Raw genomic sequence first — 22,075 nt, 5'->3', positions numbered from 1 at the left:
ATGAGCCCGAAGGGAATACGGACCCATTCATATAACCCCCACGGTGTACAAAAGGCCGTCAACGGTCTACTTGCTGGTGTCATAAAACCTTGATGGTACGCCTTTCCTTGGTCCAGTAAAGAGAAACACCTATTTCCTCCTAAGCCATCCAATATGTCCTGTACTCTGGGAATCGGTTGTCGGTCAGGCACTGTTTTCCGGTTGAGGTCCCTGTAATCAATACACAACCTCAGGCTGCCATCTTTTTTTCTGACACATACAATTGGAGATGAATAAGGCAAATGAGATTTTTCAATCCACCCCTGGGCGATCAAATCATGAAGATAGTCTTTCATTTCTTGATACAGCGGTTTTGGAACAGATGTATACATTCGCACAACAGGTGTCTGATCTGTTACACTGATGCTCAATTGTAGGTCTTTGACACACCCGATGTCCTCATCTGATTTTGAGAAGGAATGACACTCCTCTCGCAGCATTTGCCTGACTTTCTGTTGCTGCTCCAGAGACAAATAACTGACGTCCACAGGTGGGTCCCACACACCGTCACCATTAGTCTCACACTCACTTGTTGGCTTCGCACTTTCATTAACACTGGCTGTTGTTACACCAGATGATGCTGCTGCTGGTAACACTGACTTTATTGTTTGTACCGTCCCAAGTTCAGTCTTTCCCACCAGAAGGATATCGTGTTCCGTCACATTCTGGACACTGATTTGGATCACAGGTCGGCTCCCCTTTTTCAGAGTCAAGAGTGTTTCAATGGGTTCCAGTCCATCAGGGTACTGTAGATTGACAGATGGTTCAAACAACATGACACTATCCTGCTTCATACATGGCGCTTTTACTTGACACTTGACCTGCATGATAGCATGTTTTGGCACAGTTACATGGTCTCTTGTCGTCTTCACTAAATACTCACTTGACCTTTCAGCTGTCACAAGGTTAATGAATGTTTGGACTTTACTTCTCGTCAAACTTGGAAAGGCACATCTAACAGTCTTATTCAACAGTCCTTTGCTCACATCATATTGCCCACTCGCTTCACTCTGTTTCATGACCTGCTCAATTACATTGTAACCAATGATTGGCTTGTACAACTGCTGGCCTCTTAAGACGAGTACAGGGATGACTAATTCTTTCATTTTGTTTGCAGGGGGAGCCAAGTTGAACGTAATTTCTACCCATCCTTCATAGGGCATGATGGAACCATTGGCTGCGACAAGATGCAAGTTGTCTGTGGCCTCTGTCGCTTCGGAAACTTCTCGTATCTTCACTCCAGGTATGTACTGATTCTTCCACTGTTGATCCACAATGCACACTTGGGATCCCGTGTCCCACAATGCCTCTGTTTTGTGTGCATTCAGATAACATGTCACTAAGCATTGTTTACCAACCAGGGAAGTCACAGGCGAATGTTTGTTGACTTGACACTCAGAAATTAGATTGCACTCATAAGGGATTATGTCTGGCTCCAATCCCACTCTTTCCACTTGCTGCTTTGTATACGAAAGGGACAATTTCACTTGATGGGTCACTCCCTGTCCCGCGGTGGTAACCCGTCCTCGTTTAACTGAACCCTACGCTGTGTTCGGGTACCTCTCTCTTTGCAACCCGCCAGGAAATGTTCATTGCTGCCACAGCGGTAACAATGAGTGCACATTTCCATCGATCTCGCTTGCTGACAGTGAAAACACTGCCTTGGCCTTGGGGGGCGTGACTGTCGGTATGGCTGGAAAGACTGTGATTGTGGCATTGGGACATATGACTGTGACTCTGCGTGAAACTGCTGCGGATTGAACCCTTGAGCTGCATACTGAGATGAATGAGTTGGCTGGAAATACTGCACTGGCATCGGACTCATCCGCCGTTGATATGGTTGTGGTGTGAAATGAGAAACTTGAAATGGGTACTGTTGTTGTTGCTCACCTCCATTTTGACTCTGCCTCCAGGCCTGGCTCTGCGGCACCTGATTCTCCTCTGCGATGGATTGATGGGCTGTTCTTAAAGTTGAGACATCATTGTTGACAGTGCAGCACTGTTGCAGCAGAGGTGAGGGTTGCTGCATCGATTCCTTGATCTGCTTAACTTCTTCACTTAAATTTTTCAACTGTGACATCAAATCAGATATTGGCTGTTTTTGTTTGCTTTTTAAATGCAGAGTTGGTTCACTTAACTGAGTAACATTCACAGTGGCGCTGCGTTCACTTTTCCGTTTACTCTGTCTCTCAGCCTCGTGGGAGCATGCAACATTCAACTTTTCCAGCAGTGTCTCATCTGTGACTGTGGTGTCTGTCAGGTACGGTTGGAGATCACTCTGGATATGGTCGTTTTGTAGACCTGTTAACACAGTGTGAAGAAACATATTCTGCACGAGTGCTGGGTCATATTTCAACCCCGACTCGTCTTCTTGTGATGCAAAGAGAATTTTCTGCCTCAAGTCAAGCACACGTATGAGGAAACTTTGGGGTGTTTCTTTTGCACGTTGTGATTCTGCAGTAAGTTGCTTGTACAATTCGGTGGCATTTTTCTCTTGGTAATGGGACCGAAGAATTCGTCTCAACATTGGTAAGGTCAAGTCAGTTTTCCCTTCTAAGTAGCTACGTAATTGAAGGCCTGGTGTAATGGCTCGAATCACTGAATCAACTATCTCTTGTTCTGGGTAACCTTTGTTCAGTCCACTTTCAATTTGGCGTGCCAGACTCGAAAAGGTTAATCTGTCTCTTTGGCCAGGTTCTCCAATAAAACCTGAGATTTTAAACTCCCTGTGCCATACAGTCGGTATCATTTGACCCTGTGGAGGCAGCGAAGAGTTAACTGCTACACTGTCTACTGATGCTGGCCTCAGCCTCGTGCTCTGTGAAACGGTTGGATGTGTTTGCACAGCAGGAAGCAGATCAGTTGTGTGCTTAATTTCTCCTGGTTGTCTTTGTACTACATTTTCTCTTTCCTCTACCTGTCCCGGTTCTGGGCTTAGTTCACTCACGTTTACATCAGTTAGCATTATTTCACTCAATTTATCATTTATGCTTAATAGTTCAGCCATGCCTCCATCCTCAAGTTCCTCCAACTCACTTCGTAGCAGATGATTACTGAGACGACTAACTAGAGAAAGGCGTGTGACATTTGCTTCTAAATGAATCTCAAGGAACTGACTCAGTTCAATTAATTTTCCTCTTGGCAATGTACACAGTCTCTCATCAATTTCTTCCTGGATACTTTGCAAGTCATCCATTGCTGCAGTTTTCGCAGTGTTTCAGTGTTGTATGTGAACTTTGACTTATCTGATTTATCTCAGCTGCCTCTGTACCTCAAGTGCACGCTCTGTTCAATCAGTTCTGCCTTGTCACTTTACTCAACTGATAAACATCTGGGTAGTTAAGGGATGAATGTCGCTAGGCGGTTCCCTGCCGATCAAGGTGGATAAACCGTCTGACATCTATCCCAGCGGTGCCTCCAAAATTGTAGTACTCCTGAAAAGAAGTATGATAAACATGAAAAATTAAAAAGAGAGCGCAGCCGTGATGACTTCTGTGATGGCGTATTTACTCTGAATCAATAAAACAAACATATGCATATAACAAAAGTTCAGCATATAGTATGAACACATGTATCACTCTTTCCCAGTAATAACTGAATGTAAAGAAAATGAGTGACCTCAAACACTTCCCATTACAATAGAAGGAATAAGAAAATGTAATCAACTGGTTAACAAACTATCACATGTTCACATGTTGTAGTCTCAGAAAAAAAAGCCATGTCAGTTACAACTGACACAGTGACACTCAAATCGCATGCTTTTTCTAGAAACAGGATACAGTATTCAGAATGTACACATAAGCACCAAATGATATAGAACATCTTAATTAATATTTACCCTTAACGATGAAATTACAGAAAATAAATTGATGACACACGAATACAGCTGGAATATTAACCACATGTTCACTGCTAAACGCTGTTCACTTACTCATATCCAATGTATTTTTTTATAATAAAGACACATGAAAGATCAAGATAAACGTAATGCATAACTCATAGGTCTGCCACAACACCATGAACGTTAATGAACACAAATAACTGCATATTGGCCATGTATGACATAGAATGGCTATCGCGCTAATCGCGAGGCACTCACGCTATCCATGTGCTCAGACCTTCTAAACTCATGACATACTATCAGTATATTGGACCAAACTGCTTTTAACATACATACATCATCAGTATCGCACTAAAGTTTATGTTTAAACAGAAGTCTATTTTGTACATCTTATTTTGCGATTACCTGAAAAGAAGTATGATAAACATGAAAAATTAAAAAGAGAGCGCAGCCGTGATGACTTCTGTGATGGCGTATTTACTCTGAATGAAGCACATCACGGGCGCGCCACCTACTGAAACGTGCGATGACGTCATGACGCAGGTGTGCCAAGCGACAACAATTCAATAAATGTACATAACATTTTTTTAAGCACAAATAAGAATTTAAACACCATTTAGCAATATTAGAAAAATAACGATGTTATAAAAAGGATTCAAGGAAAATGTACTATGTTAACATAGCTTGTATTCCATATATCACAAGAGCAGCTTTCAATCAAGCTGAAAAGAGGACAAAAAGGGAGTGTTACACCAAATTGAGGAATGATCTTGCAGATAACTCACTAAGCTCAAAAAAATGGTGGGGCATAGTAAATTCACTTTCAGGCAGAAGTGGTTTCACAGACATCCCTGTCATTGAACACCGGGGTACCACCCACATCAGTGCCAGTATGGATTTAAACCGAACCATAGCACAGCAGACCTCCTTAAAGTTTTGTCGCAGACGTGGAACAACATCTTAGACAAAGGAGGTGAGGTGTACATTGTTGCACTAGACATTAAAGGAGCGTTCGACCAGGTTTGGCACAACGGGCTTCTGGATAAGCTTTCTGCTAAAGGCATAACTGGGCCATTACATTCTTGGCTACAGAACTACCTGGAAGGAAGGTCCATCCAGGTCGTGCTCTCTGGTCAGTCATCATCACCTCAACAAATCAACACCTCGGTGCCCCAGGGATCCATTCTCGGCCCGCTATTATTCTCCATCTTCATAGACGATGTTGTAGAACAGTGCGATAATAGCATTTTTCTATATGCAGATGATTCCACCATTTACGCCCCAGTAACATCACTTAATGGTCCCAATGTGGCAGCATCCCTAAATAAAGACCAGGAGAATATTTGCAGGTGGGCTGATACCTGGAAGGTCACATTCAAGCCTAGCAAATGCAAGTCTACGGTTCTGTCGAGAAAGAGGCTTCCATCCTGCTTGAACCTTTTTTGGGGGGCAACCAGAATTGACCTTTGTGAACAGTTGAATATTCTGGGACTATGTATCGATAAGAATTTGCTATGGACTAATCACCTGACAAACATCTGCAAGCGTGCTGGACAGCGTCTTGGAGCTCTGCGTAGGTTGGCCAACCAGCTTGATGTTAAAGGTAGGGCCAATGTCTATAAGGCACAAGTCAGGAGTACCAGGGAGTACTCATGCCTTGCCTGGATGAACGCATCACAGACCACGCTTGGGCAGCTTGACAACATCCAGAAAAAGGCACTGAAAATCATTGGGGAGGATGAGGACACTGCCCTAAGGATTTTATGCAATCAGCCAGCTCAGCCAACATAGAACTGTTGCAGCAACAACTGTGCTTTTTAAAATGCACACTGAAAACTGTCCAGAGGATCTCAAAGCTCTGCTACCCCCACCTGATCTCCTTTGCCGAACCACTCGGAGAGCACGACCAAGTCACGCCCTAAAACTCCCCAAGTCCAACACCAAATGCTTGGGGAGGAGTTTTCTTCATTCGGCTGTAACAACTTGGTACTGCCTCCCCTGTACTGTGGTAGGTGAAATCACCTCAAAGAATGTTCAGGCCTCCAATAATAGACTAAACAAACACCTACTCAGCTAAAAAACTGTAATCTCCTGATGCTTAATGTCACTTATCCTATATATCTAATCCTGAGCAGCTGCAGATCACGATAGGCTCCCGGTACATGAACTGTTAATGCCAGTATCTGTATAAGCTTAATATATATATATATATATATATATATATATATATATATATATATATATATATAGGGACCTGAGGACTGGTGTGATATGCTCAGATTTTCTGGTTCTAGTCAGAATCCTGGCAGCAGCGTTCTGGATGAGCTGCAGCTCTCTAATGGTCTTTTTGGGAAGGCCGGTGAGGAGCCCATTACAGTAGTCCACCCTGCTGTTGATAAAGGCATGAACATGTTTCTCCAAGTCTTGACTGGAAACAAAACATCTAATTCTTGCAAAGTTTTTTTAAATGATAGTATGCTGATTTCGTTACTGCTTTGACATGACTACTGAAACTATGGTCTGTCTCCAGAATCACACCAAGATTCCTGACTTGATTTTTAGTTGTTTGAGTCAAGGTATGCATTCACCTTGAAAACTTCATCTTTGTTTCCAAATGCAATGACTTCAGTTCTTTCCTTATTTAACTGAAGATAGTTCTGGCACATCCAACTATTAATTTCATCAATGCATTGGCAGAGGGAGTCAATGGGGCTGTAGTCATTTGGAGATATGGCTAGGTAAATCTGGGTATCATCAGCATAGCTGTGATAGGCAATTTGGTTCTTTCTCATTATTTGAATTAGTGGAAGCATATACAGGCTAAACAAGAGCGGTGCAAGAATTGAGCCTTGTGGGACTCCGCATTTCATGGAGGTCCACTTAGACTTATGCTCTCCTAGACTCACATAATAGCCTCTCCTTTCTAAGTATGATCTAAACCATTTGAGTACCATCCCAGAAAGCTTTAGGAGTTTTGAGGACCTGCGGGAGATCTGCTTTAGCCCTGCAGCTTGTCTTACCTGAGGGAAAACTTCTTTCACTATTTCACTAATACTGAAATATTACCGCCCCTTAATCTGTACATTTCCACCAAAGGTGCCGTCATTTTGATTTTGCAAGCGACAACGGTCTACAAGCTCTAATGCTATGGCGCAAGTTTGAGCAAAACATGCTAACTGTTCTGTCTTTTGTGGCACAGAAGACCAAAGAGCACTATTTAGAGTCCTAGCCTCAGAGGATATAACAGAGCAGTGGATTTATTGATTTATTTACTGTATATTGCTACTACCACACAGATCTAAAATAAACAGGCAATTTATTTCCCAGCTGTTAACCTTCACAGACATAACCAACTGTTTTTGTAACTCGTGTGTTTTTAATGACAACTTAGTTTAGTACTCACATGCTGTTTGTGCACATGTGTCACATGTGCTTTTGATGTGTGCACTCAGAAAACCATATATCAGAAGTTTAAACAAATATGGTTTAAAACAAATGATTTTAGCACAATAAATATGATAATCAAATTTTTAGCAGGTATGAGCTGTCATTGAGCAGCTCTATTCTGGAAAAGGCCGGGGGAGCAGCAGCTCATTTGCATTTAAAGAGACAGGCATGAAAAAAGTAATGTGCAGTTTGTGAACAAACATGCAAGAACAATGACCAACAATACACAGCTGAAACACAGGGGTGTATATACACAAGCTAACCAGGGGTGTATTCCAGATAGCAGGGTTAACTTACCGTGAACTAAATCCTGAACTCTCGGTTGATTAACCCCAAACCTTGCTTACTCAAGGTATGTGGTTCCAAAAACGCATCCAGGAGTAAGTTCATTCAACTCAGAGTATGTTCCTGGTTAAGACTCAAGACATTCTCAACAGAGAATGTCTTGAGTTTCTTCATGAGAATGTCTTGAGAATGTCTTCTTTCTTTTTCTTTTGTTCATTAGTTGTTTACATGCTTAGTGCATATGGCCACCTAATTGATGGCTGTGCAATTTTTTATTATTTCCATTTAATCTTTAATCCTTGAGAATGTGAATTATATTGTTTTTTATGCTAATGTATATTAAGTCATATCAGATATGTATTTTGATTTAAATTTAGACATTATAGAAAATGCCGATCCATGTGTGAGATAATATAAAATGTAAAAAAAAAAAAAAAATTATATATATTTATATATTTAATTTATAAATATATATACATTATGTAATGTTTTGTGCTAGCCGTCAATGCCCACTGAAGGCTCGCTGAAGTGAACTAATCCTGGAACATAACCTGTTCCGGAGCAGGTTATGTTCAGAGAGTGAGTTGCTATGACAACTAACATACCCTGAAAGTTACCTCCGTTTTTTGGAACCGAAATGTAGTCTTAAACATACCCGGGTATGTCACATAACCTTCTTTCTGGAATACCCCCCATGGCTAACAATGGACAGGTGAAGATGATAGGTTGTCATGGAGATCAACAAGGGTAGCTATGGAGACTAGGTAACAAGGCAGACCAAAGCCACCAGAAGGCAACCCTCCAAACTTAAGCCAATAAAGCAAAAGCTACGGCTAAAGCTAACAATGCAGTGCAGGGAAGGAGACCTGATCCTGTTTTTTAATGGATGTCAATGGAGGAGAGGCATCACTGACTGAATAAACAGCTTTTTAAAGGAAATGGCTTATCGTTTAATGAATCGACAACCTATCAGCTAAACTTCAGCAAGTTTTACACAAAAAATACTTCAGGATTGAACAATTTTTAGAGCCTCAAAAAATATTATATATATATATATATATATATATATATATATATATATATATGTATATATTAGAGGTGGGCATAGATTAATTTTTTAATCTAGATTAATCTCACTGTGATCTTGAAATTAATCTAGATTAAAATGGCTCATTCGAATTCTGCCGATGGCATTCAGAATATGTGTGTTACACAAATAAAATTGACAAACAGTAAGTCTTTGAGAAGGGGTTTATCAAGATAGATGGTGCATTAGAACATCGAGTCTGTGCTTTACCACATACGTAACGCACACGGACTGCATACGCACTGCAGACGGAGTATGTGTGAAACAGGCAAATCTATTTCAACCATGGTAAACCGTTGCTGTATTGTGGGGTGTAATAGCGCAACACGTAATCGTCATGGGGAAAATAAAATGAGAATGGATTAACTTTACACCGCTTTCCTGCTTGGAGGCGCGACGGAGACCATAACATCTGAATATTCATTTATATAGCTTAAATCAACATTGAAAATAAGGGAAATTTCTTGGGATACTCATCCAAAATACGGGAAATTTCAACATTCATCTTGTTGCTATCCCTCTGCTGACATAAAAAAACTGCTGCATTATCTAACGTTAAGCGATTTGTGAAGCTAGGTCTAACGTGACTTTAGTTACAGATTGGCGTGAAATCGTGCTCTCACAACAACCACGCTATCTTAAAAAGCCCAACATCACGCTAAGGTTGCTTTCAAGTAAGCAAAACGATGCTTTGAAAACATCTGTGTCGCTGGAAGGACAAGGAGTAGCAACAGGACAACAACACAGAGACTTGACAGGTCCGATTGAAGAGCTAACGGGATATTTTACAGGAAAATACCCATCCATTTGTGAACTGTACATGAGACTTCAATGACAATGACTTCAATGAACTATTCTGAAGTGTAGGCACTCACAAAACAAACAAGGTAGCTGAAGATATCTATTATGCAAAAGTGCGGCAGCAAGTCTCCGTCGGTACTCCACTATTTGTTGGGAATTTCATATGGATCCAAACCGTTAATAGTGCCGATTTTGTCCACATACCTGTCCCTGGCATGCATATTTAGCGTTTCCCTATAAATCCCACAACCTTTTCACGATTTTACCATCTTTTCTCTTTCTCCTAACTCTGCTTCTTCTCGTTCGACTTCATGTATGTTTACATTCGCGAGGCTGCCAGCAGGACCGCCACGTCCCAAAATGCAACACGGCGCCAAAACCCTATTCATCTTTTTGTTTGTTCAAACTGCGATTTGTTCGTTCAGATGCAGGAGGGACTTCGAGGAGAACTTAGCAGAAGAGAGCTCGGTTCAGTGTCGCTGTCCGTGATACGCGTCTCTCTCTCTCTCCGAACCGAACACAGCGCACAATAACCAGCTCTGTTCAGCTTTTCCGCGTCTTGTGTTTGGATGCTTTAATGTTTAAATCGACAACCGGTACGGCTTAAAAAGACGTGAAAAAGATGAGCTTTCGTGACAATGCGCAGCAGTGGCCCGTCAACTGTCCTGAGCATCTTTTTAGGCTGCGGCCCCAGCCAGTCGGTTATATGAAATATCAAGGTGAAAGTCATCATAGCTTGCTTAACCCGACTTTGAGAATAGATTAACGGCGATATTTTTTTTAATCGCCTGATAAGAGTCTCGCTTTAACGCAGCACGTTAACACCGATAACGGCCCACCACTAATATATAGTACATTTCACATTTCAGTTTTTGAAGGACAGCACAAATTTTTTATAAAATACATAGCATTAAAAATTCTGTACTGATGAGCATAGAGCGGTTTATTAATTTAATAAAATGTTGAATTAGTACTCTCAACTTAAAACTCATACATCTACAAGACTGTCACTGTTTCACTCCACTATTGATTCTAAAACATTTTTTGTTATTCAGACGTAAATTTACTTTATCAAGAGAATCTTCACAAACAGTTCTTCAAAGCCAAAAAGATGAATGTGAAAAACTAAAATTTGTTTTAATATGCATTTGTATCTTATTAGTTAGGGTTACTCTTTATGAAAAGATCATGATTTTACAATTGAAATGGGTGGAGAAAGAAACAAATTGTGCTGTTTGCTGATAGCTTTGTATCTTTTATCAGTTTCTATTATATTTTAATCCAATATTCTACATACTCCTGTGGGCTCCATATAGCTTTGATAACTTATGTGGGCAAATCTTACATTGTATTTTAATTTTGAATCCTAGCTATCCACCACCCCCCCCCCCCCCCCCCCCCCCCGCCCCCGCCCCCATGATGCTTTGCACAAATTATTGGAGAAACTTCTGTGTACACTGTAAACAATCAACAAAAGGTTCGCTCTATGAATGCAATAATCAGTATTTTCAAAAACTGGGTACAGTAAGGTGACATTATGTTACCCACCTTCAACCATTGATCATTAAAAGAAAATTTTAAAGTGTAAAAACATTAATTAACAAATTACTTTCAACATACTGCACCATGAATAAAGCGAAATAATACAATGACCTGTGTCAATATACCAAGAAAAAGGGTCCTCATGACATGACCTATATACACTATAACTGGTTACTGCCACCTACAGCCAACTCTGTGCCCTATCTAGTGGATCTTTGTAGTATGAATGATAAGGCAAGTTTAATGCACTTCAAGGCCAGACTCATTTTGCTCACGTCTCTCAAAAACACAATCAGGAAATTACATCAACCCTTCACTTCGAGGAAACGAAACTTAAGCGCCATTTAGCTGTAGTGTGTCTCTGTATATAGTGAAATGGCTGAAGCCAGGTTTTCTCATGACCAGTTCAGCTGTTCAGTGTGTCTGGATCTACTGAAAGATCCAGTGACTATTCCCTGTGGACACAGTTACTGTATGAGCTGCATTAAACAATGTTGGAATCAAGAGGATGAGAAGAGAGTCTACAGCTGCCCTCAGTGCAGACAGACCTTCAGACCAAGACCTGCTTTAAAGAAAAGCACCATGCTGGCTGAAGTGGTGGAGCAACTGAAGAAGACTGATCTCCAAACTGCCGTTCCTGCTGGGCCTCGAGATGTGAAGTGTGACGTCTGTACTGGAAGAAAACAAAAAGCAGTGAAGTCCTGTTTGGTGTGTCTTAACTCTTTCTGTCAAAATCACCTTGAACAACATGAGAATCTCTTCAGAGGAAAGAGACACGATTTAATGGACGCCACTAAATACCTTCAGAAGATGATCTGCAGTAAACATAAAAAACTGCTGGACATTTTCTGCTGCTCTGACCAGCGTTGTATATGTATGCTCTGCATGGTGGACAAACACAAAAATCATGATACTGTATCAACTGCAGCAGAGAGGAAAGAGAAACAGGTAAAGACTGAAAGACACTGTGCTTTATTTAAGAAATTTTGTTAAAACGATTAAAATCATAAAACAGCTGTAATTCTGTACTGAACTAGAGTGACATAAAAAAAACAGTAATCGCAACAAGCTAATAGATAATAATTAAAAGTCATCTTGAGCTCAAATGGTGCTGCTCGTAATAATAATTAAATGGCAATGAAACCCTATTTTGCAGCAATGGTGAACACACAAGATATCCTCAAAAAAGTGTCAAATGCATGAGTCATCATAAAGAGCGCACCATACTGTTTTTTCTTCTTAAACCAAAAAGGGGCATTCAAAAACGAAAATGCTTCGTGTGAAAAACGATTAGCGCATGGCTTAATGAACGAATAAGAAAGTTAAGGGGTTAATGAACAGAGAGTTCTGTGTATATGTTCTGGTATTTGCTGCTCTGAAGTGCTGACCAGATGGCAAAAGTTCAAAGATGGGTTGACTTGGATGTGAGAGATCCAGAGTGATTTTCTGAGCCCTTTTCCTCACTCTGGATGTATACAGTTCTTGAAGCGTGGGCAGGGGAGCACCAATAATCCTTTCAGCAGTCCGAACAGTTCTCTGTAGTCTTCTGATGTCTGATTTTGTTGCTGAACCAAACCAGACAGTTATTGAAGTACACAGGACAGACTTGATGGCAGAATAGAAGTGTTTCATCAGCTCCTGTGGCCAGTTAAAGGGTTAGTTCAGCCAAATATTAAAATTATGTCATTAATAACTTACCCTCATGTCCAGTGCCGCTGCTATCCATTTTGGTGCCCTAAGCATAACTCCTTTATGATGCCCCCCACTTCGACCCCGAGAAAGAAATAAAAACGTTTGTTTTTGCCAGTTTAACTTTTTATTACCAAACATTACTCAATACCAATAACAAACAATAGCAGCATCACAGTATTAAACTTAAGAACACTAAAAAGAGAAAGAAAATCTTCACAGCTTTGCTGACTTTGTAAACAGTCAACAGAATAGCAAGAGAAAAAAAATATCAAAATAATCCAGACTTTTTTTTTTTTTTGCAAATTCAATGTCACTTTGAATAAATTAAATTAAATAATCATCAATAAGTACTAGGGCTGTTACTTTTGTGAAAAAAATCATTTTCGATTTTTAAGACATAAGTGTTTATTGAATCGATTGTAAAATCGATTTTCCATGTCTAACAAAAATACGTTTCCTTTTTCAACGTCAATAAACGGACGAAAGTAAAGAGAGAGCTGGAAACACTCAAGTCAACAATATTTTTTATTTAATTGGCATGAAGTTTCATGGCAAAATTTTCGGGTCCAGAGAAGAGCATTTTTTTATTCACTATATGTCCAGCTGTTGAGAAGACGCGCTCCGACCGCACTGATGTCCCAGGACACTCAGGTACAGCTGTGCAAGGTGGGGGTATTACTGCAGATTTTCCACCACAAAAGCCGGTCGCTATCAGCTTGCAATGGCCCTTTCATAACTCTGAATATCTTGTAACTAGATGCGCGAATGAGGAGAATTCGCGTCTACCGTGCCGCGAGACCTCCAGACGCGTGGAAACACGTCTTTACATTGTAAGTTATAATAACATAGTTTGCTGATGCTAACATTAACGTCAGCAAGTACGAGGCGCATTACGATTAGCAGCAGCACGCACATCACATGCAGCATATTTCCCGTACTTTCTAGACTAGACCGGACTAGACTAGAGCAATTATTAAATATCTTTCTTGTTCCCCCTTTTTTGTTACATATACATGGCTAAAATGTGCCTAATATTTCTATAGGCTAATGAAATAATACCTGCATTAAAAAAAAAAAAAAATCATTAGGCTATTTTTGGTGCCCCCTCAGCACTTGGTGCCCTACGCACAGTGCGTGATGCACGTGTTGGGAGCGGCGGCGCTGCTCATGTCGTTCCAAACCAGTAAGACCTCGGTTTATCTTTGGAACACAGTTGAAGATGTTTTAGATTTAGTCCGAGAGCTCTCAGTCCCTCCATTGAAGCTGTGTGTACTGTATACTGTCCATGTCCAGAAAGGTAAGAAAAACATAATCAAAGTAGTCCATGAGTCATTATGTGGCTCGACTCAATGTTCACCTTCAGTTCCCTTTCGATACTTCACTCATACTGCGTATGGGGAAAAGCTCCTTTTTTCCTCGATACTGAAGCCTTTTTTCAATAACGCAGTGCAAGTGCACTGCCATTGGTTTAATCTGTAAACTTTTTTAAACCAATGACAGCGCTGCGTAGCTGCGCGAGCCTGTGGCGATGCAGCGCGCCAAAGCCCGCCAAAATGGGTGGGGTGAATGGCTATATAAGCAGGCAATCGCCAGAGGAAATCAGATCTTACTCCTTCAGCGACGACTTCACTTCACTGGATCTCTGCTGAACGCCTTCGCCTGGAACGAGCTCTCGCCGTCGAAGAGGCACCGCAGCGGACCAGCTGAGACCGCCGACCGCCTGCAGCGCCAGCGTTCTCGCAGACAGCCGCTCTCAGCGCCGATCTCGGGCCGCCCGCTTCCGGCCGCTTCTCAGCGATCTCCTGCCACCATCCGGCGATCGTAAAAGAGCTTTTTCCAGCGGTTTTCACCGCTCTGAAAGAGCTTTTCTAACGCCATTTTAACAGCGGCGGCCATGCCGCGCCACAGCTGTGGCACATGCAGAGCCCCTCTGAGGCTGCACTCACTGAGACTTCATGCTGCTTTTGTGAGAGCATGAGTATCGCCCCTCTGCGCTCGCGGATTGCTTTCTTTAATGAAGCCCCTCGCGCCTTCCCGTCTTTCCTCCCGCGAGCCGGCCAGGAAAAGACAGCGGGGAAGAGGGGCTCAGCACCCGGATTTGGGTGAGCTCACGCCGGCTCAGCGCCCGCGTGCCTCACCCTCTCCAATGAGAGAGCCGTCCCCTGTCCTCTTCTCACGCCCAGAGCAGCGTCCCTCAGCTGAAGCGAGGGACCTCGTCTCTTTCGGTGGATCGGAGGACGAGCCGCTTGACAACTCCATGTCACTCGCGGCTTCTGAAACGGAGGACTGGGCCGGCGATTCTGACCCCGCCCAATTGCCGTCGCTGGAGCCCATCGACGCCAGAGCTGGGATGGATGCCGAGCTTCTCCGCATCCTCTCCAAGGCCGTTGAGGAACTCCATCTGGAGTGGGCCCCCCCTGAAGAGCCGACACGCAGCAGGCTGGACGAGTGGTACCTGCCAGGACGCCGCCAGGCCCCCTGCCAGCGATCTGCCCCGTTCTTCCCTGAGGTTCATGATGAGCTGACAAAGTCGTGGCGCGCCCCCTACTCGGCCCGCCTACGCACTTCCTCTGCAGCTCTCAGCTCAGTAGATGGCTCTCAGGAGAAGGGCTTCTCGATGGCCCAGTCTCTCCATGTCTCCAGTCTTTTCGGACCAGCTGTAGAAGGATTTACAGAATGCTTCACTGCAGCACAGAAGTCGTCCCAAGCCATGCGACACTTCCTGCCCAAGCGCTCCACCTCTGCCCCGAGTCGCCCCAGGACTGCGCCAACTCAGCACCAGAGCAAACCTGCCCCTTCTACCCCCCAGGCGGCGCCCCCTAAGGAGCAGCACCCAGCTCGCCCCACTAGGCGCGCTAAACCGCCTAGACGTCAGGGCCCCCGGCAAAGGATTGCGCTGGACCCGACGCCCTCTAAATCCTCCTGATCGTTGGGGAAGAAAGAGGAAGGGGCAAAGTCCTGCCGCGGCCGGACCACCCCAGAAGCTCTCTCACCTGTCTGCTGTGCGACCTGGGCCCACCGTTGTTGCGTCCACGCAAAGCGCCGTTGTTATGGCGAACACAATAAATATTTCACATTTTCAAAAAGAGAGCAGTTTTCCTCTTCCACACTCGTCAGTGTTCAGGCCCCTAATCAGCGGTCTGCCATCCGGCACTATCCAGCCCCTTGTCACGCGGGCCGAGGCCTGGCAGGCCATCCCCGGAGTGTCCAAGTGGGTGTTGGGGATAATAAAACACGGCTACTCACTGCAGTTCGCCCGAAGACCCCCGCGTTTTCGCGGAGTGATTCCCACCCCGGTAGAGCCGGACGACGCTCAGGTCCTCCACACCGAAGTGATGACGCTGTTAAGGAAGGGAGCCATAGAGATAGTTCCTCCCTCAGAAAGCGGATCGGGGTTCTACAGCCGTTATTTCCTTGTCCCCAAGAAAGATGGCGGTCTCAGACCCATCTTAGACCTCAGACACCTGAACCTTTCCCTAATGAAACAGAAGTTCAAGATGTTGACACTGAAGCAGATCCTCACGTAGATTTGCCCCGAGGACTGGTTCTTCTCGCTGGACCTGAAAGATGCTTACTTTCACATCCATATAGCCCCCCATCACAAACGATTCTTGAGATTCGCGTTCGAGGGTGTGGCTTACCAATATACAGTCCTTCCCTTTGGGCTGTCTCTAACTCCCCGCACTTTCACGAAGTGCATGAACGAGGCGCTTTCCCCTCTGAGACAGATGGGAATCCGCATTCTGAACTATCTCGACGACTGGCTCATTCTAGCCCAGTCTCGAACCGAGCTAGACCACAACAGATCCGTGCTCCTGAGCCACTTACAGTGCCTAGGACTCAGGGTCAATTTCACCAAGAGCTCACTGCTCCCCAGCCAACGTATTACGTTCCTGGGAGCAGTTTTCGACTAAGTCAATATGAGGGCGGTCATATCACCAGAGCGCGCTCTGGTACTTCAGCAGCTCGCGGCCTCTGTCAAGAACAAAGCCTGTTTCCCTCTGAAGTTCTTTCAGAGGATGCTAGGGCTGATGGCTTCCAGTTTTACAGCTCGGCCTCTTACGAATGCAGCCCTTGCAGTACTGGCTGAAACTCCAGGTCCCACCTCATGCTTGGCGGCACGCCCGCTTTCGCATCAGGGTCAACCAGGCCTGTCTAGCAGCCCTGGAGCCTTGGATGAACCCTGTTTGGTTCAGTCGTGGAGACAGATGCGTCCAACCTCTCAACAGATGCGTCCAACCTGGGTTGGGGTGCTCTGTGCGAGGGCAGACCAGCCTTCGGCTCATGGTAACACGAAGAAAGCCATCTCCATATCAACTGCCTCGAGATGCTGGCAGTGGAACGAGCCCTTCAATCCTTTCAGGCAATCCTGGAAGGGCGCCACATCCTAGTCCAGTCGGACAGCATGACAGTGGTGTCCTACATAAATCACCAAGGCTGCCTTTCGTCCAGCCACCTCTGCGCACTGGCAAAGCGCCTCTTGGAATGGGCATTACCCAGGTTGCGATCGCTCAAGGCGACACACATACCTGGCAAGACGAATCTGGGAGCAGACATGCTTTCATGGAGCAATGTCCCCTCGTTGGATAGTTGAAGCTATCGCTCTATGTTACTCCTCTATGGGCCTTGAGTGCCCCATAGGAGTTAGAGCCCACTCTACTAGAGGGATGGCCTCTTCATGGGCCTGGTCTAGTGGTGTCTCTTTCAAGGACATCTGTGAGGCGGCCGGCTGGTCCTCGCCGTCCACTTTTGTCAGATTCTATAACTTGGATATCCCGACCTTGCATGCTCGGGTTCTTTCGGTTTGATACGACAGCCTCTTGCAGACTCTGTCATCATACCACCTCCAGGGAGCTAGCTCCCTCTTAGCAGTGTAGCGTCAAGGGTTCGATGGCTCCGGCCCTCTCACTTTTCCTCTGGACCCCAGGGTGTTCAAGTTAAGTCTTGTCGTTCCCTACCGTGGCACGGCGCGGTTGAATTCGTTCCCCATACGCAGTATGAGTGAAGTATCGAAAGGGAACGTACTCGGTTACGAACGTAACCTCAGTTCCCTGAGATACGGAACGAGTACTGCGTTATATGCCGTGCCACGAGGCTGCGGGTTCAGTGTCGTGGCTTCAGTCGTATGACCTGATTTCCTCTGGCGATTGCCTGCTTATATAGCATTCGCCCCGCCCATTTTGGCGGGCTTTTGCGCGCTGCATCGCCACAGGCTCACGCAGCTACGCAGCGCTGTCATTGGTTTAAAAAAGTTTACAGATTAAACCAATGGCAGTGCAGTTGCACTGCGTTATTGAAAAAAGGCTTCAGTATCGAGGAAAAAAGGAGCTTTTCCCCATACGCAGTACTCGTTCCGTATCTCAGGGAACCGAGTACGTTCTCTCTTCAGGTAACCGAGTACGTTCTCTCTTCACAGCAGTTCAGTCAGTGTACTGTTTGAGTAAATGAATTACTCCGGGATATTGGTTTGTTTGAACTCAAGTCGTTTTAGTTTTTGCTATTTTTGAACCAAAATGTATTTTCGATGCTTCAAAATATTCTAACATCTCCAACGTTTTGATAGTGTTCAGCTCCAGGTTGTTAAGACTGCACCAGACAGCCAGCTGCTCAACCTCTTCAAGTTCAAGTTCAAGTCTGCTTTATTGTCAATTTCCACATGTACAGTACATACATACAGAGAATCAAAATTGCGTTACTCTCAGACCCCGGTGCATACAGTTAACATTAACATTAAAGCCTAAAAAAATAACTAGATCAAATATAAAATGTAGATACAACTATACTGTACAATAAGGTAATGATATAAAAAAAGACATATAATAAAATAAAAAATAAAGTTAAATAAAGCAGCGCAAGGCAAATGACAGATATAGTGCAAATCAATGAAGTGAACAACAGTGAAGTTAAAAGATTTTTTAGTGCAAAAAAATCACTTATTAAAAATATCTTATTAAGTCTGATTAAAGTGACAAGTGACAAGTGACCGAGAGCAGTTGTTTTATTTAACTGACTGAGTTCCATACCGAATGAGGTAGTGAGCAGACCAATGCTGCACAAGTGACTAGTGCATGCCATCATATAATAATTAGTGTGTGTGGAGGGGAGGGGGCGCAGGTTCAGGAGGGAGTTCAGCTTCCTAACAGCCTGGTGGATGAAGCTGTCCTTCAGTCTGCTGGTCCTGGCCTGGAGACTCCGCACGTGCACGTGATAATCATAAATTCCACCAGGGGTGAGCAGTGTTTGCAAATCACAACAGTATCACGGCCAGAGATGTATAAAGTACTATAGACCCATACTTGACTAAAAGTACAAGTGCTCTATCAAAAAAGTGACTTGAGTAGAAGCTGAAGTGCTCTTTAAGCACCACACTTAAGTAGAAGTACTAAAGTATTCAAAAAATTTTGTACTTAAGTATTGCAAGTAGTCTATTTAAAAATTTACTACTCAAGTACTGAAAGTAAAAGTACAAGTATTGTGTTATGTAGTTATTAAAGAAAGTAGTCAAAAGTTTGAACATATTGTTTTTACTATTTTTAATGATTAACCTAAAGGACAATTACAATTCCTTTGACTAACTTTTTGTAAACAAAAAACGGTTACAGGGTTAGTTCGCCCAGTTTGCTAAATTATGTCACTTACCCTCATGTTGTTTCAAACCCGTAAGACCTCAGTTTATTTTTGGAACACGGTTTAAGATATTTTAGATTTAGTCTGAGAGCTCTCAGTCCCACCATTGAAGCTGTGTGTACGGTATACTGTCCATGTCCAGAAAGGTAAGAAAAACATCATCAAAGTAGTGTGACATCAGAGGGTCCTTTAGAATATTTTGAAGCATCAAAAATACATTTTGGTCCAAAAATAGCAAAAACTACGACTTTATTCAGCATTGTCTTCTCTTCCGTTTCTGTTGTAAGACAGTTAAAAACAAAGCAGTTTTTGATATCCGGTTCGCGAACGAATCATTCGATGTAACCGGATCTTTTTGAACCAGTTCAGCAAATCGAACTGAATCGCGGTTCACGGTTTGCGTCTCCAATACGCATTAATCCACAAATGACTTAAGCTGTTAACTTTTTTAATATGTCTGACACTCCCTCTGAGTTAAAACAAACCAATATCCCGGAGTAATTAATTTACTCACACAGTACACTGACTGAACTGATGTGAATAGAGAACTGAAGATGAACACCGAGCCGAGCCAGATAACGAACAACAGACTGACTCGTTCACGAGTCAAGAACCGTTTCTGTCAGACGCGTCCGATTCGTTAACCGAATTCTGTACTAATGTTATGAGCCCAGGTAAACCGAAGGCTTGGAGGCTTGCAGTCAACGCCAATGACGCCATTACGTCGAGCGCAAAAGAATCGGTGAACTGTTTTCTTCAACTGGTTTATTGAATAGAACTGTCAGAAAGAACTACTGGTGATCCCGAGAACCGATGCAACCGGTTCTTGACTCGTGAACGAGTCATTATCTGGCTCGGCTCGGTGTTCATCTCTCTCTTCACAGCAGTTCAGTCGGCACGCGCAGTCTTCTTAATCGCTTGTTTCGTTCAATGATGTGCCATCTTCATCAAACCTGCCATCCACAGTTCTGGCAGTGGTAATGTGGATTTGTAATGGAATGATTCGTAACATTTTTATAATTGTAACGAGTAACGATGCAGCACATAAAAAAATATTGGAGTAAAAGTATTAAACTCAGCGAAAATATGTACTGAAGTAAAAGTGGAAGTAGGAGAAAAAAATAATACTCTAGTAAAGTACAGATACTGCCTTTTAGTACTTAAGTACAGTAGTGAAGTAGTTCTACTTCGTTACTATACATCTCTGATCACGGCACCACGCGTCATTGATGTAAACACAAAGCCTGCCGCCGTGGGTTTTTCCTCCTGCGACGAGAGCTCTGACGCTCGATAGCATGTCAGCTGGTCGAGCTGAATGGCGCCATCTGGAACGCTGTTGCTGAGCCATGTTTCCGTGAACACAAAAACACAACAGTCTCTGACAACAGCATAGTAATCGAATGTAGTCCAGTTTATTATCCAACGAGCGAACGTTAGCCAGTACGATGGTGGGGATAGATGGCTTGTGTGGGTTAACCGTTAGCCTAGCCCGGATACTTCCGCGCTTCCCCCTCTTCTGCTTCCTCTCACACCGCTTGAGGCGCCTCCGCTGCGGGCGAGATGCAGTAGTGGGGGTCGGTGATGGTGAAGGCCTCTGTAGTAGATCGAGATCCCGCAGCTGTATTTGCGCTTACAGACAGGTAGACGCGACGACAACGTACAAAAACACTGCGACTCACAAGACAAAAAACACGAAAACACCGTTCTGTCGGGACAGAGAGAAGCTGCTGCGTTTGGACACGCCGCCATCTTGGTTGCATATATTTTGCATCATGTCTGTAGGCAGACTCGTCACCATCCTGGATGAGACCGATGAGTGTAGTGTCATCTGCAAACTTCAGGAGCTTGACATAGGGGTCTTTAGAGGTGCTGTCATTGGTGTACAGGGAGAAGAGCAGTGGGGAGACAACACATCCCTGAGGGGCACAAGTGTTGGTGTAGCAGCTGTTGGACATGAATTTCCCCAGTCTCACTAGCTGTTTCCTATCTGTCAGAAAGCTGGTGATCCACTGCGACTCAATCGCACCTGCTGATATAGCCAAGCATTCACTGCATAAAATAAAATAAAATAAAATAAAGGAATTAACACCATTAGCCAAGCAGTTGTTTAACATGTGTAATCAAAGGTATTTTGTGAGATGATTAAACAAAGGCAGGAGTCCTCAAAACATTTATTACTTTAAACATCACTCATATTTCTGTGATGTAACGTTATTTGTTTTGTCCTATAGAAGCACTTGGGTGATACACAGAGAAAATACCATCAGCAAATTAAGAAGAGAAAGAAAAAAATTAGGGAGCTGAAAGAAGCTGTGGAGATTCACAAGGTGAGTTTTGAGAAAAAGAAGAACTGCTGGTTTCAGACTCAGTTGGTTTCAGACTCTTCTTCAGATGGTTATTGAGGGTGATTTTCAGTCCCAATGAAGCACAGTAGACTGTGTGAGCAGCAGTAAGAGCTGATTGTATTGTGTGTCTTACAGCAATCTGCACAGACAGCAGTGGAGGACAGTGAGAGGATCTTTGGTAAGCTCATCAGCTCCATTAAGAGAAGACGCTCTGAGGTCACACAGATGATCAGAGATCAAGAAAAGACTGTAGTGAGTCGAGCTGAAGCACTTATAAAGCAACTGGAGAAGGAGATTGACCAAATGAGGTCCATAAATGACGAGCTGGAGCAGCTTTCACAAACACATAATGACATCCATTTCCTCCAG

The 22,075-nt window shown here is 43.6% G+C and overlaps 1 protein-coding gene across 1 annotated transcript; it reads left to right on the top strand.

Moving 5' to 3' along the window:
- Positions 1–11,373: 11,373 nt before the first annotated feature.
- On the top strand, positions 11,374–22,075 carry LOC127979575 (E3 ubiquitin/ISG15 ligase TRIM25; the record flags this gene model as incomplete). Its single annotated transcript, XM_052585111.1, has 3 exons — positions 11,374–11,990; positions 21,593–21,688; positions 21,842–22,075. Coding segments are annotated over exons 1-3 (903 nt in total), but the record flags the coding sequence as incomplete, so codon positions are not given.

This window comes from Carassius gibelio, chromosome B19, assembly GCF_023724105.1.
Source record: "Carassius gibelio isolate Cgi1373 ecotype wild population from Czech Republic chromosome B19, carGib1.2-hapl.c, whole genome shotgun sequence".
Taxonomy (NCBI): Eukaryota; Metazoa; Chordata; class Actinopteri; order Cypriniformes; family Cyprinidae; genus Carassius; species Carassius gibelio.
Note: the sequence above shows the minus strand (reverse complement) of the source record. Positions and strands in the feature narration are given on the sequence as shown.